Raw genomic sequence first — 15,588 nt, 5'->3', positions numbered from 1 at the left:
CCCCAGGACAAACACGTCAGAACACATTGGTTTTATTATTTTTTTGGGAAGCTTTTCAATATGAACACAGCAAGGCAGCATGGTGCAGCAGCACAGGCCTGTCAGGACAAACACAGAATCGACACAGCCAGGAGGGAGCTGCTGTTGTGGGAAGCTCAAGTGCAGCTTTAGCCCCTTCTCTCACTCACACTCACCCTCATCATCCTCACCCACCCTCACACACACACAGTACCGCCGTGGCAGCAGCATTCCCACATCCTGCTGCCTGGAAAAATCCAACTGTGCCCTTGAAAAATCCAAATCTGTGGAAGAACTGGAGGGCACAACAAATCCTGCAGGTCTCCAGCTCTTCCCTGGCTCAGTTCCAAACCTGTGAGTTCACCTGGGTTTATGTACCTTTGCTGAGATGGGTTCTCCATCGACTTCAGAGGGCTCAAAACTCCTGTCCATTGCCTGGTTTTGCAGTACCAAGGTGTCTGAGACCCCTCCAACACCACCTGGTCTGTCTCCACAAGCAGGAGAACGAAGGAAAAGGCTCTCAGCTCATTCCAAGCTAAAACTCTACTTGTTTCTCTGTGCCTCAGTGCAGGAAAAGTCTCATGGCTTTAAAAAAAAACCCACTTTGGCTTTAGTCCCTTTGCCAGCAGAGGTAGTGGAGTCATGTTGAAGGGTAGGTTCATGTCTTTGCAGAAAAGGAAAGGAAGCTCAAAATTACACTGGCTGGGGCTGGGCTGGCCTGGATCCAGGCCGTGGTGGCCCTGAGGAGGAGGAGGAAGAGGTGCTTCCCCCTGGGGACCTGCCCCTTGCCCACTTGCAAGAGCAGAGGGAGTTAGTCCTGGACTTGCAGCACAGCTTTTTGGAGATGCAATGACTGTACAACCAAACCAGGACAGCTCAGCAGGGCTCAGGACCCTGCAGACCCTGCCCTAAGGCTGTCCACAGCCTGAGGCTGCTCCTTGCATGTCTCCTGCCAAGGAGGGAAATGCCCACCAATCCAAATGCCTGTCAACCCAAGCAGCAATCAGCTGCATGCCATCAGCTGGGCCACAGTGCTGAGGTTTTGGGGCAGGAAATCCATCCTGAACCCTACTTCAGTCAGGTGACAGTGAGGGACATCCCCTGAGATCCTGGCACAGCCCCAAAGCCAAGCCTGGCTCAGGGTGAGGTGGAGCAGCTGCTCCAGCTGTGTCCCTGTCCCTGTGAGCTGCCTTCAGTTCCATCTGCTCCTGTGGTGTCATTCTCCTGCCCATCTTGAGTGATTCTTGTTCCCATGTCACTCCTGGAAGCCTTGGCTCCCTTCCAGCCTCAGCCATCAGGGATGACCAGGTCCTTTGACTCCTCCAACCTTGATCTCACAGCACAGGTGAGGGATTCAGGGATTCAGGTGCACAACAAAAATAAAACACCTGGCACTGGCACAGCCCTGGCTTCCTCCCCAATCCTGAACAAGTGGAGGGTTTGTCCAAACAGCTCCCTCCCAGGCAAGGTCCTTCATGGCCCCAGCTGAGCCAGGGGTCCCAGCAGGCTGTGACCCTGTTCTCTGGCTGGACACTGAGGGGCTCAGGGGTTTTGTGTGAAAGCTCCAGCCAGGACTCGCCTGCAGCTGACACACCAAACCCCCCCGGGCTGCCACATGTCCCTCCCACCCCTCCACATTCCACTTTCCAGCATCTGGGCAGCCTAGGGGATTTGCCCCTTTGTCCACCCCGGTGTCTGTGGTGGCTTAGATGAGCCGGGGCTGCAGCTCGTGGCTGCCGTGGCCCCGAGAGCTGCCGGGCTGGTTTGTGGCATCCCTGGGGCTGCCGGGGCTGCGGCTCTCAGCGTGCTCCTCCAGGTCGCTTTGCTCCTCCCCAGGGCTGCAGCAGCGGGGAGCGGAGCCCTCTGCATCCGACTGGCCCACGCTGCAGCTCCTGCTCCGCAGCCCCTCGCTCCCCTCGTCATAGAAATTAACCTCTTCCGTGCTGGTCTCGCTCCCCTGCTTGGTCAGGTGTGTCCGTGGCTCCCCAGTGTCCTCCAGCTCCGAGTCGGAGTCCACGGAGCGGTCGCCGGACTCTGTGGGACAGAGGAGCTCTGTGCCACCCTCCAGCCCAGCACCGTGCCATCAGCAGGAACTTCCTGCAGCAAACCTGGGGTCCCTGGGGCAGGGATGGGTCTGTGTGCCCTCCGTGCCTCCCAAGGGACCTGTGCCCACCGGGAACCCGCAGTGCCTCTCACTGACCTGCAAGCGAGTCAGCACTGAAAGCCAAATTCCCTTTCTCCGAAGGCAGCTCCAGGTAGGGGCTGGTGCCAAGAGGAGCCACGGGCTGGGAGCCTGCATGGACCTGGGAGGGAACAGGGATGGTGGTGAGGGCACGGAGGAGAGTTCTCACTCCCCAGGAGCTGACTCCAGTGAAGGTTCATGGAACATCCTCCAAGGATCCCCCTTCCCTGGGGGTTCCTACCTGCTCAGCACCACTGGCCACCTCCTCTGTGGCACCTGAGCCACGTCTGCTGGGCTCAGCTGGTGCCATGTCCTTGTGCTCGAAGATGGTGGGGTAGAAGATGATGAGTGCCTCAATGATCCGAGCTTGGTGGGGATAATCCACCAGAGAGGACAAGGAAATCGTGGCATCCGTGGGCCTGGGGCGCATCAGCGTCGGCCCAAAGACGATGCCCAGGTTGCCTGAGGTCATCTTGTTGTCCTGTTCCACCTCCATGATCCTGGTGGGAGGGGGAGGAACAGCTTGTGAGAGCAAGGAGGGAGAGGTGTGCATGGGCAGGGCTGGGGGAGCTGCTGGGCTGGAGAACTCGAGCCTCAGGATGGGGAGAGAAGCAGCTGCAACCACAGCCCTTCCTCCTGGCTGCAGCGAGGAGGCTGCACGCACCTCCGCACCCCATAAAGGATAAAGGGAAGGTGCCCAGCAGCCACACAGGCTCTGGCCGTGCCCCTCTCACCTCCTCAGGTGCTGCAGGAGGAACTGGAGCGTGGCCATGTTCTCAGAGGGGAGCTCCTTCAGCAGCTCCCTCAGCTTCAGCACCAGGCTCAGCACCACGCGGTCGGTGTCAGCTCCTCTGTCCACCAGCTCGGGGCTGCCCTTCCCGCTGCGGCCCTTGGCCTCCCCGCCCTGCAGGCTCTCCTTGGCCAGCCCCATCAGCTCGTTGTACAGCCTGAAGGGCATGAGGGGCTCTGGCAGCTGCAGGGAGAAGAGAAGAGAAGAGAAGAGAAGAGAAGAGAAGAGAAGAGAAGATGATGCTGGTCCTGGGAGCAGCTCCCACCTCCATAAGATCTGGACCTGTGCCGAGCTGCTGAGCTGGCAACCCCTGGGGCATTTCTACAGTGAGGAAACATCCCTGGAAGTGCTCGAGGCCAGCTTCAAGAGAGCTTAGAGCACTTTTAACACCCATTTCAGAATTCCACGAGCCTGTGACCTGCAGTGCTGCAAACCTCTACCCAGAGGTGACATTTATTTATCCATCTCCTGGAGCATCAGTCGAGCCTCGTTAGCCCTGGCCAAGGAGCACTTGTGAAGTTCCAGCCAAAAGCAGTGTTTGATCCACCCGTGGGTGCTCCCTGCTGGGTTGAGGTGCAGGGATTCCCTTTTTCTCCTGGAAAATCCCTGGCTGGGGTGGGCCCAACTGGAGGTTCCCCAGCAGACAAGGGGTGGCTGGGAAGAGGACAGGGATGGGTTGTTCTGGGTGGGGGAGGCAAGATGTGAAGGGCACAGCCTGCAGCAGAGGTGGAGCTGTGGCAGGGGAAACTGTTCTCTGAAGTTCGTGTGAAGCAGAAGGAGCTGGTGTTGACTGCTGGGTGTTCCACATGGCTGGGGATGTTTTCAGAGCAGCCTTAACGGATGTTTTGGGGACAGGCTGCCTCACAGCAGAGCGGGCTCCCTCCATCCACCCCTTTAGAGAAGGACTTTAACCCATTGCTCTGCAGCAAGGGCTCAGGTTGGGGCTCAGCACTGATTTCCCCCTCTCTTTTCCACTCTGCTTCTCTTTGGAAAAACCATGAAAGCCACTCAGAGTCCTTGACTTCTGATGTGATGTGCTTTCCCTGGGAGGTAACACAGAGCCGCCCTTGGGGAGGGGGAGTGGTTACAGAAAAAGGCAGCACAAAGAGTTAACGCACGGCTGCTGCAAGAGAGAAGCGGCTTCCGCCGTGCCCCTGCCTTGCGGTGGCTCGGAGGATGTGGGTGACGCTGTTTGTAACGGCAGTTTGGGTACAGGGTGGGGGGTGCTGGGGCTGAGCACACACTGGGGTGGCCCGAGAGGCAGAGACCCCACTGAGCCCACCCAGGGGTGACCCAAGGGGCAGAGACCCCACTGAGCCCACCCAGGGGTGATCCCAGGGACAGAGACCCCACTGAGCCCACCCAGGGGTGGTCCCAGGGGCAGAGACCTCACTGAGCCCACCCAGGGGTGATCCCAGGGACAGAGACCGCACTGAGCCCACCCAGGGGGGATCCCAGGGACAGAGACCGCACTGAGCCCACCCAGGGGGGATCCCAGGGACAGAGACCGCACTGAGCCCACCCAGGGGGGATCCCAGGGACAGAGACCGCACTGAGCCCACCCAGGGGGGATCCCAGGGACAGAGACCGCACTGAGCCCACCCAGGGGGGATCCCAGGGACAGAGACCGCACTGAGCCCACCCAGGGGGGGTCCCAGGGGCAGAGACCCTGCTGAGCCCACCCAGAGGTGACCTGAGAGGCAGAGACCCCACTGAGCCCCCCCAGGGGTGATCCCAGGTGCAGAGACCTCACTAAACCCACCCCAGTGTGATCCAAGGGACAGAGACCCTGCTGAGCCCACCTCAAGGTGACCTGAGAGGCAGAGACCCCACTGAGCCCACCCAGGGGTGACCCCAGGGGCAGAGACCCTGCTGAGCCCACCTCAAGGTGACCTGAGAGGCAGAGACCCCACTGAGCCCCCCCAGGGGTGATCCCAGGGACAGAGACCCCACTAAACCCACCCCAGGGTGATCCAAGGGGCAGAAACCTCAGTGAGCCCACCCCAGGGTGACCCAAGGGGCAGGAACCCTGCTGAGCCTATTCAAGGTGAGCTCAGGGGAAGAGACCCCACTAAGCCCCCCCCAGGACGACTCCAGGGTCAGAGCCCACCCCATGGGGACGTGACTCAGCCCCTGCAGGGTGACCTTTGCTGGCCCCTTCCCTTTTTGGGTAGCCAGTTCCCCAACTGCAAGGGGTGGAGCGCTCCTTGTTCAGTGCTTGGGCACGTCGCTGTGCTGTGCCTGTGACCGCAGTGACGCCGTGTGGGATGAGCTGGGGGGGTCACCGTGGCCCCATCTCCAAGACCAACCCACTCCTCCTCCCTCCCAACCCCGCCAGTCACTGAGGCCAGTTTGTGCAGAATTCCTCCTGGCAGGTTGGTTCCTCTGGCCGGCTCCCCTCCCTGCCCACCACGAGGCCTCAGCACCTCACCTGTCTCAGGTAGAGCTTCAGGACGTTGCTGATGTCATGAGGGGAGGCCTGGGACAGCTCCACCAGCTCCTTCCCGTTCTCAAAGGCCTGGCAAAGCTTCTCCACGCGTGTCTTGACACCGTTAACTCGGTAGATGCCCTGTGAAAGAGAGAAAAGTGGAGCTGAAGTGAGGGGAGAGGTTCCTCGTCATGTTTGCATGGGACAGTGAGCTGTGTGCTCCCACCCTCTCCTTCTGGAGTGGGAAATCCCTTTGGGAAGTCATTTTGGGATATCTCCTTCCAGCTCAGTCATTCCTGCTGCACAGGAAAGCAGAGGAAGGAGAGGTGATTTTCCAAAGGCAGAGTTTGGGGTATCTGGGCCAAGCTCATCCCTGGCTCCCTGCCCTGTGGAAATCTGAAATCGAGCCTGTTGGTTTTCCAGAGGATCCTTCCAAGGGCCTGTGGCTCAGCCAGCTGAGGAGGAGGAGGAGAGGGGAGTGTCACTCACCTTTGTTTTCAGGGCTCGCTTCTCAATCTCTGAAATGCATTTCTTGACGATGAAGGGGATCCCGTCCGGGCTGCCCCGAGACGCCTTGGTGAAGTCCTGCCCGAAGAGCTGCAGCTTCCCTTGGAGCTTCTTGTGCCCACACTGGATGGCCAAGGTCTCCAGACACTTCTTGTGGCAGGCCAAGTAGCACTGGAAGAGAAAGGGGAACACGTGGAGGCAGGGGCAGCCACAGAGACAGCAGGCACTGCTCAGAGCATGGTGAGAGACAGGAAAAATGCCTTGGGGATGCTGCAGCACCAAAGGAAAGCACCGTTTTCCACCTGGAACCCTCCCCACAGGAGAAATGTCCTCCTGACCACGGTCAGAGCTGGGTTCCAGCCCCAGCTGTCCCAACTCACCTCCTCACACTCGGCTCCCTGGAAGTACACGTAGCTGTTGCACTCCCGACACTTGGAAGGGGCACGGAGCTTCCTCAGCCGGTGGGTCTGGGCAGCCTTGGACAAGCCAACATTCCGAAAGGGCCCTGTGGGAGCTGCCAGCTCCGGGGTGATCCCGTTGATGCCTACAGAAAAGGAAATGTAGGTAAGGAACAGCTTGAGCAGGACTGTCACTGTCACCGGTCTGAGCAGGGCTCATCCCTCAGGAAAGGCAGAGCTGCTGGGGACATCACCAGGGATCTCCAGCAATTGCTGGGTTTGCCTGCAGAATTTGGGAAAAGCAGCCCGTGGGGAGCTCTGCCGTGGTGGGGGTGTGGCAGCAGCACTGTCACCTCCCACCCTGTCACCTACTCTGCTCAAAGGGAGTGGTGGTGCCGTCCTTCTCCTCCAGCTCCTCACTGGAGGACGCGGTGCCGTTGGATGACAGGCGCTGCAGCTTGTGGCTGAACTCACCTGTCCAAGGAAAACCCACAGACCAGTGAACCACCTGCAAAGCTGCTTCTCTCCTGAGAGCTCACCCCATGCCATCAAATCCCACCCTATCCCACTGGAGACTGTGATCAGCACGGTCATTTACAGCAGTGTTCTCACAGGGCTGGTAAAACAGGGGATGGTTCCCTACCCTAACTGGGAAGCTCTGGGTTTAAATTGGTTGTGCTGGGAGGGGCTCCTGGGCTGTTCCCATATCTACCTGCATTGGAATCCAAGCTGCTGTCAGCATCAGTGACAGAGGTTGGCCAGGATTTATGCACCTTGTGTCCCCTCCCACCTGCAGAGAGAACACACAGTCCCTTGGGATTGCTGTCTGTGTTTAGGAGGGAATGGCTGGAGAACAGCCTGGATGCTGGGAGAAACTGGGATGACTGGGGGAAGCTGCTGGTGGGGTTTGGTGCTTCCAGTGACACCCAGCAAGGAAAGGGGAGATGGGAAGATGGGCAGTAGTTTCTTAGGGAGCAAAATGCCACAGATCTGATTTAGTGTCCTTCAGGAGGAGGCTCCCAGCCCATCCTGCTGCTGCCAGCAAAGCTCCTCGTACCCTGGGGGTCCCACTCTGGGGGGACATGGGAGAGGGGATGCAGAGCTCTGGGTGCAGTCTCACCTCTTCTCTCGGCCGCTCCGGCCCCACTTGGCGACTCCTTGGCTCCTGCTGCTCCCTCCGAGCCAGCCCCAGCCCCCTCTGCACTCGTGGAGAACTCAGTGGCACTGAAGCTGCCCTTCTGTGCCTGAGTAAAGGGAGACCTGGAGGGGAAAAGGGAATGTGGATGGGAAGGAAGGACACTTGGAGACTTTATGGCTGCCATCCACCAGTCTACACAATCACAGTCTCTTAAATACTCAACAGCCTGTCTCATCTAGGATGAACTGAAGGATAAGAGAGCAATTCCCAGCTGGTCCAGCCCCAGCATTCCCAGCAGGAGCTGCCTTCAGGAATGCTGAAAGCATCCTGCCTCCTGCAGGAGGGCGTGGGTGGCAGGAGATAACGAAGGGAACTGGAGCATTACCCAGGAATGAACCCTGTCCTCCCTTACCAGGCATTGTGGGACACGTAGGGCTCGAAGTCGTACTGGACGTCGGGCTCGTCGCCGCGCTGCAGCTGCCGGACGTGGGAGGCGTACTGCTGGCCCGGGTCGTAGAGCTTGCTGCTCTCACACAGAGTCTGGAAGTTCACGGGCAGAGGTGCTGTCTGCATGTGCATGAGCTGGTAGAAGGAGATGGTGACCTAAAAGCGACGTGGAGAGGGACAGGCGTGAGCTTGGTGGGCTGGGTTAGGTGGGAAATCAGGAGCACAAAGCGGAGCTTTTCTGAGCTTGAGGGAGAGGGGAGCTCTGCATCCACCCAAACGCCCTCTGGAATAGGGGCAGCTCTGCTGGAAGGGAGCTCTGAGCTCTCCAGAGCAGGGCACAGCCCCCTCCCACCCTGGGGACTCACCGACTTGATGACCTGGTCAGACTGTTTGATCATTTCATGGATCTGCCGCAGAGAGTTCACCTTGGTGTCCTCCAGCTCCTGCTTCTGCGTGTTTGCATCGGCCACGCAGGTACGATACGTGGCCATGGCCTCTTCTGCCTGGGAGGTGGGAGAGCAAGGGATGGGAAAAGCTCAGAGGTGAGGAGAATAAGAGCAGCCCCTTGGACCCTATCCATGCAGGCATTCCTGAGGATCAGTTCACCCCATGTGGCTCAGGGGACAGCAGGAGCAAGGAGGCCCCTCCAGAGCTGTCACCCTCCTACCTTGTTCTTGGCTTCCTCTTCCAGCCGCCTCTTCTTGTCCAGGGTTTTGGTGGTGATGCTGCTGGTGGTGTTTTGCTGCTCCTCCTCTGCTTTCACTGCCATGTACTTGGCCTTGTCGTGCTCCTCGCTGCGCTGCATGTATATCTGCTTGGCCTTGCGCAGGTTCCCCTCTGCCTCTTGCTGCCAGGGAGAGCCAGGGTGAGGCTGGAGCCCAGCAAGGGGGTCACCAGCTTCTGCCAGGGTCCCCCAGCACAGCAGAGGCACTCAACACTGCTGGAGAGGGGCAGGGTGCCCAGCGGCCTCAGAGGAGGTTGCTCCTCAGAGTCACAGGTTGCTCCAGGCTGGGATTGGGAACACAAACCCAGGCACTCACCAGTTTCCTCTGCGCCCGGTGCCACTGCTCCTTGATCTCCTTCCTGCGTTTCTCATGCTCCAGACGTCTCACCATCAGTGGCTGCGTGGGGAGGGAGGGAGGAACAGCCCCATGATGACCTGAGCTGAGCACTCCTGCTCTGCCCTCGCCAAGACTTTGCACAGAGAAGTGCCCTGTGGTGGTCACTGTCACTCCTGGCACAGGCACTGGTTTGAGCCAGGGGTGGAAATCTACAGCCTGGGAAGTATTAGATGCAGGTTCCCTCTGGACTGAGCTAAGGAAGAGCCACCTCTGCAACACCAGGACCTCCAGACCCAGGAAGGACCTTCTGTCCCCTCACCTGAAGGAAGCTTTGTTGCTGCAGGGCGCTGGCTGCCTGCACAACTGAGATCCCGTGCTCCATGTCCTGCTCCAGGGCCAGCAGATAGATGGACAGGAAAGGCATGCTGGTCTGGGGAGGAGAAAAACACATCTCCCTGAGCCCCAGCACCCAGCGTGAGCCCAAGGAGATGCATCCTTTGGGGAGGAAGAGCCAGAGGCAAGGTAAGGCTGGTGACTGCTGGCAAAAGCCCCATCCTGAATTTCTCCAGGCAGGGCTCCAAAGAGCTGCCACCATGTCCTTCCAAGCTGGGGCACATGGAATGGGCTCTCCAGTTTCTGATTCCCAATCCTGCCTGGCACTGGGGGCTTCAGGGACTTGGGGACTTACCTCCTGACTGATGATTTGCTTGTAGATGTTTGCTATCTTCTGGAGCGCTTTGGCAAACTCTGCCTCTGGAAGGAAGAGGTTGAAAGTCAAAAGACACATGAGACTCTGGGATTTCCCAGGTGGAACCCAATCTCCTTTTGAAAAATCAATGAGGAACTTGAGCAGGGAGGTTCCCACTGCCCTGGCAGCATCAGCCTCCTCCAGGAGGGACCTCAACCTGTCCCATGGCTCAGACCTGCTCCAGAAGAGACCCACCTGCTGTCCCCCCACTCACCCACTGTGGTCCTTTTGTCCACGTATCCTATCAGGTCCTTCATGTACTTGGAGATGGTTTTGGCATACTGGAGGGCAGCGTCCACGCCCCCCTCACAGCGCTGCAGCATCACATCCACCTCTTCAGCAGGAGGACGGGCTGTGCAGGGACAGACACTCCTGAGCTTCCAGTGCAAACACCCCCAGCTCTGTGCCCGCCCTGGTGCCACCAGCTCTGCTGCCTTTCCCCAGCTGAGGAGTCACGTGTGACTCGGGGCAGCAGCGATGATGGGGAAGGTGCTGGTCCTGCACAGACCCCAAACCCTGCACCCAGACTCATCCTGCTTACCTGTGTCACAGCTGTCCATGCCCGAGGACACTCCATCTCCTCTAGGCCCAGGAATCCCCCCACAGAGGCTCTCCATAGTCTTTGGGAATTGGGAAAGAAGAGGGACTGGTCAGCCAAGAGGATGGGGAGCAGCTGGAGGGGCTGGCCAGATGGATGGAAGCTACTGGAGCCTTTATGCCACTGCTGGAAGTCAGCTGTGCCCAGGCTGTGCCCCGGAGCTAATGGAACTGTGACTGGAGCAACAGCCTGCTCTGGGCTCACACCAGAGCTGGGGGGAGCAGCCAGAGCCCTGTGTGATCCCCAGCCACACATGGCAGCAGCAGCCAGGTATCCATCCAGGGCATCACTCACCTGGCTCTGGTCGCTGGGTGGAATGGAGAGGAGGGTGCTGCTGTCCACCTCCCCCATGAGGAACTCGGACACCCTGTGGGGAGAGGAGCAGGGCTGGATTCAGCACAGTGACACGGGCTGTCTCAGGGGACGGCTGCCCACACTGCCTTACGTGCTGCTGAAGGACACGGCGATGGTCTCCACAGCCTTCTCGAACTCCCGCTTGTCCGCCTCATTGTTGGATTCGTAGTGGAAACCTGGAGGTGAGGAAATGTGACAGCCCTGTTGCCACAAGCAGCCGTCCCTGTCCCAGCAGAAAGACCTGCCAGCTCACACTGGTATCAGAGAGGGCTTTGGGGCTGGGGAAGGGGCTGGGGTGAATCAAGGGAGCAGAGGGAAGGATCATCCCTGTGGACAATGCATTTTTCCAGCACAGTAGTTTCCCCCTCTTCTTCCCAGGACTGACGTCCCTGACAGCATCTCTTGGCTCGTGTTTCTGTTTATTCCCGTTACTCAGGGCTGCTGGAAAAGTGCTGCTGGACCTGTTCCACTGCCTGCCCTGCCTCATGGCTCCTCCAGAGCCCTCTCCAAGCAGGATGAACTCCTCCAGGAGGGCTCTTGCCCACAGTCAAAGGAGGAACCACCACCAAGCAGCAGGAACTGGGGCTGACAGCGCTTGGCAAGCTCCCATACCACGGGACACCAGCAACCAGGGCTGCTGGGCAGACCTTGGGTCAGCTCCTTGGGGTGGGGAGGGGTCTGCTCCAAGCCCATTTCCTCCTATCCCTATGTGGAACCAGCAGCCCCCCTGCCATGCTGTCCCCTGTGGTGGCTGCTGGTGTCCAGGAAGCCATGGGTGACTCAGAAGGTTGTGCTGTGCCTGTGGTAGGTGCAGCCGCCCCCTCCCCGTGGGTGACAGCAGCAGGAGGTGGTGCCCAGCTGGGATCTGACCTCCCAGACCCCGCTCCATAAACACGAGAGGCTGCCAGGAGCAGGATCTGATTATTTCAGTGTTTTTCCTGCGGCTGTGCCTGGAAACCCCCAGGCAGGATCTGTCATTTCTGACACTGCATCATCCTTAAAGCTGAACCACACCAAGAGGCAGATGATGCTTTTGCCCTCTCCACCAGTCCATGGGGCAGCTCCACTCCTGGTAACCACTTCACGGGCTCCCCAATTCCCTCCCACCCCACCGTGGGGCAGGAGGGGAGTGGGACAGAGCTCCCAGCACCACTGTCTCACCCTTGACTTTGGAGATGAGGGTCCCAGCGGCCGTCAGGGTCTCCAGGGTGTTGAGCAGTGGGTACTTGTTGATGACCTGGCGCAGGATGCGGAGGGTTTCACCCAGGCACTCGTGGGCCAGCGGCCGCTGAGGCTCCTTGGGGTCTGCAGGAGAGGGGGGCTGAGATGCTGCATCCTTGTGCCACGTCCCTGCCCCTGTCCCCTGTTTACCTCCCAGCCACGTCCAAGGCAGGGACCTGCCATCTCCCAGACTATGCAGCAAATCCCCCCGGCCTCAGGGCTCCCCACGGCTGGCACAGCCACATCCTGCTTGCCCAGCACCTCCCCACAGCGTGGCCGTGTGTCTCCTGCCCAGCCTGCTATTGGCCAGGGGGCAGTCTGACCTTTGAAGCATTTTTTTCCTCCGTAGTAACTTTTCCCCTTGAAAGCAGTTTGGGAATTTCCTCCATTTCCTTCCCTCCCTCCTGCCGGATGGACGCTTCCAGCCAGGAGGGATTGGCTGGTCCAGCCAGGCTTGCTGCATCCCACAGGTTCCCCCCAGGACCTTCCCTTCTGTGGGCTCCAGTTGCCAGCCCGGGGGCTGGCCAAGACCCCCCAGTGCAGGTCTAGGGTGGACGCTTCCAGCCAGGAGGGATTGGCTGGTCCAGCCAGGCTTGCTGCATCCCACAGGTTCCCCCCAGGACCTTCCCTTCTGTGGGCTCCAGTTGCCAGCCCAGGGGTCTGGCCAGGACCTCCCAGTGCAGGTCTAGGACTGGGGACTGACAGCCTGGTTAGGAAGTGAGGAACCTCCCTCAGGGAAGTGCTGGGATGGGGGATCAGCACCCACTGCCCAGCCAGGCAAAGACCCCTCCCCATCCCAGCCCCCAGCTCAGGGCTGGAAAGGGATTTCTGCAAAACCAGGACTGACAACGTGGTGTCATATGCCCCCAGACCACGGCATTGATACATTCCCTGCGTCCCCTTGGACAAGGACAGCTGCTCATGAGCCTGCAGACCACCCAGCCCCTCCTGCTGGCTGCCCTGGTGGGCTGGGGGCCGTGCCGGGCACCCCGTGGTGGCCGGGGGGCCCTGGCAGGCGGCTGGCACCGCTGCACTGTAAACAGGAAAACGGGCGGATGAAAATAGCAGGCAGGAAGCCGCGTTATCCTGGCTCCGAGCTACACTAACCCACCACTCTGACCGCAGCTGCACGCTGCCCCGGGGGTCCTGCAGCCTTCTGGCCCAGACAGAGACCCCCCAGCCACGGGTGGGTGTGTGCCAGGGTGCCGAGATGGAGGTGTTAGCACCCCGAGATGCGGGGTGGGCACTCACCATCGCGCAGCACCACGTCCCGCAGCTTCTCCAGGGCATCGGCGAAGCGGGCGACGTCCGCCAGCAGCTGGGAGATGTCCTCGGGGTCGATGAAGGGGCTCTCCCCGCCCTCCATAGGGCTGTAGGCCATGGGGGTCTTGTGGCCCTTGGGCCCGGCGCGGGGGGCCGTGGGCAGGGAGAAGCTGGCGGCGCTGGCATGGCGGCTCAGGCTGGTGGGGCGCTTCAGGGTGCCCACGGCGCTGGGGCTGCTGCTGAGCTTGGCACTGCCAGAGGGCAGCTCCCCACTGGAGCCCGACGCCTCCAGGCAATCCTTGCGGGAGAGCTCCTGGGGAGCGAGGGTGACTGTGAGGATACAGCATGGCAGGGACCCCAGAGAGGGAAGCACCCCACACCACCATCCTGGAGAATGAGCTGTAGCCTTGGGGGACTGGTGTCAGATCCTGCAGCTTGTCGTGCCTCAGTTTCCCCAGGTAGGGATCCCCTTTGGGGACCATCATGGGAGAGTGGGCAGGGTCTAGGCACTCGCCTGGCTGCCCCCATCAGTCCCTGCCAGCTCCTCCGGGTCTGTGTTTGTCATGAGGGGCACACAGTGATAGTGTGGGTGACACTGTTTGTCCACCCCAGCACCCACCGTGGTGGGGCTGCCCAGGGGGGTGGAGACTCCAAAAGAGCAAAATGGCAGCAGGATCCAGCCCGCATGTCTCTTCCTCTTTTTCAGCAGCTGCTATGCTGGGGAAGGAGGCAGAGACAGGGACACCTCCCATGCTATTGTTTGGGTTTTACAGGTATTTTACAGACGGAGGAAGCCCCAGATTTCTAAGGGTAAAATTGCACTGAGGGAGGGGCTGGTACCGGCACTGTTCCGAGCTGTCACGGCTTGAGAGCCACACGAACAGTGAGAGTCCTTGGGCGTGGGGAGGGGACCCTGCAGCCCCTCAGCAGCTCCCACCAGCGACCCCCGGCACCCGGTTTGACACGAACGCGGGGGGTCTCAGCATCCCCGGCCGGGCGCAGCCGGAAGTGGTTTTGGCACCGGCGGAGCAGACACGGAGCACCGAGAGCACGAGGCTTCCGCGGGCGAGGGCGAACGGGGGAGCCCATCCCCACGGGGAGGCCAGACCACCATGGGGCTGCGAGGAGGCACAAAGACCTCCGCCCCAGCACGCCGGGCATCACCCCAGCCCTGTCCCGCTCCTCCCGGCTTGCAGCGGCCCCGGTACCTCCCGTCCCTCCCTCCGGCGCCCCGGGGTGCCCCCGGCCGTACCGTCAGCCTCACGGCGGGCGTGCGGGGCAGCGAGTCCAGGGAGCGCTGGGGCGGGTGGGCTCTGCCCGCAGCCGCCGAGGGGCTGTAGCTTTTCTTGCCCGCAGCCCGTCCGAGCATCCCGCTGGCTGCCACCCATAGGCCCCTCTCCCGGGGACTCGGGGACGGGGATGGGGACGGGTGTCCCCTGCTAAGGAGCCGCGGGTGGGCTCCGGGTCGCCGTCGGCATCGTGCCAGCCCGGTGTCGCCTCCCGCACCGGGACTGGGGCGCAGGCGCGGGGCGGGCGGTGCGGGGTGCGCCGGGGAGCCCCGGCGGGCAGCGTTTCCTCCCGGCCCCTCCGGCTCCGGGGGGTTCCACGCGTCAATAAATAAATATCTGGCAGAGCCGAGGCACCGGGGCTGGCCGAGCCTACCGTCGCCCCGCTCTCATCCCGGTCCCCAGGGAGGTCTGTGAGTCTTTCTGCCCTTCCCAAAGCCTCGGCAGCAGCCCCCCCGCCTTATTTCCTCCCTGTCCCTTCCTGCCCTCTCGCCTCCCTCGGCGGCTGCTCCGTCCCCTTCATCAGGGGTAAAAATCCCACCCCCAGCCCCGCTAGTAGGGTTCTTTCTCGTTTCCCTCCTCTTCACAGACCTGCTGGACGTATCCAGGGCCCCACTGCCAGGCTGTGGCTCTACCCAGCAGTTCCGTGGGTGCCGGTGCCCCTACAGCCCCCACCGTGCCAGGGGTCCGGGGGAGGCACTCACCGGCAGGCTCTGCGGGACGGGGCTTCCCGCCCGGCTCTTCTTGGAGATGGAGGGGGTTTTTATCAGCTCCCGCTTCTTCCGGGAGAACATTGTTCCCGGGGGGCCGAGCCGCTGCCCTCAGCCCCTCGCTCGGCCCGGTTCCTGGCCGCCGTGCCGGTTCCTCGCGGCGCCGGTCACATTCGCGGGGCGCAGTGTCAGGAGGGCGCGTGTGACGCCGCCTCGTTTCCTCATCGGCTTCGCAGCCCGACCTGAAACAGGAAAAGCCGAACGCGCACCCAGAAGCGAGGCCGGGGCCAGGGGCACCCTGGCTGCCCTGCGGGGTCACAGGGGGCAGCGGGACCCCGGCACTTCTGGGGTTTCCAGAGGGTTTCAGTGCTGCAGTTTGGGGCTTACAGAGTTGGGGGGGCTGAGCCCCTCTCTTTGGAGTTCACCCTGTTTGGGGGTG

At 61.0% G+C, this 15,588-nt stretch overlaps 1 protein-coding gene across 3 annotated transcripts; it reads right to left on the bottom strand.

Annotated features, from left to right (window-relative positions):
• Positions 1 to 36: 36 nt before the first annotated feature.
• Positions 37 to 15,352, bottom strand: ARHGAP45 (Rho GTPase activating protein 45). 3 transcript variants are annotated; one of them, XM_041481483.1, is made up of 23 exons: positions 15,144 to 15,352; positions 13,142 to 13,466; positions 11,831 to 11,974; positions 10,761 to 10,845; positions 10,610 to 10,682; positions 10,259 to 10,337; positions 9,932 to 10,069; positions 9,658 to 9,722; positions 9,289 to 9,399; positions 8,949 to 9,029; positions 8,576 to 8,755; positions 8,274 to 8,411; positions 7,874 to 8,064; positions 7,444 to 7,583; positions 7,036 to 7,113; positions 6,696 to 6,797; positions 6,306 to 6,469; positions 5,908 to 6,096; positions 5,422 to 5,559; positions 2,935 to 3,173; positions 2,442 to 2,700; positions 2,219 to 2,321; positions 37 to 2,052 (listed from the first exon to the last, which is right to left on the bottom strand). In XM_041481483.1, the coding sequence occupies exons 1-23, from the start codon at positions 15,231 to 15,233 to the stop codon at positions 1,724 to 1,726; spliced, it is 3,441 nt and encodes a 1,146-aa protein (XP_041337417.1). In that variant the 5' UTR covers positions 15,234 to 15,352; the 3' UTR covers positions 37 to 1,723. The 3 variants fall into 3 exon arrangements, with proteins under 3 accessions (XP_041337417.1, XP_041337409.1, XP_041337426.1); XM_041481475.1 differs by lacking the exon at positions 15,144 to 15,352 and adding an exon at positions 14,406 to 14,859; XM_041481492.1 differs by lacking the exons at positions 7,036 to 7,113; positions 15,144 to 15,352 and adding an exon at positions 14,406 to 14,859.
• Positions 15,353 to 15,588: the final 236 nt, after the last annotated feature.

This window comes from Pyrgilauda ruficollis, unplaced genomic scaffold (genome assembly GCF_017590135.1).
Source record: "Pyrgilauda ruficollis isolate IOZ18807 unplaced genomic scaffold, ASM1759013v1 scaffold115, whole genome shotgun sequence".
Taxonomy (NCBI): Eukaryota; Metazoa; Chordata; class Aves; order Passeriformes; family Passeridae; genus Pyrgilauda; species Pyrgilauda ruficollis.
Note: the sequence above shows the minus strand (reverse complement) of the source record. Positions and strands in the feature narration are given on the sequence as shown.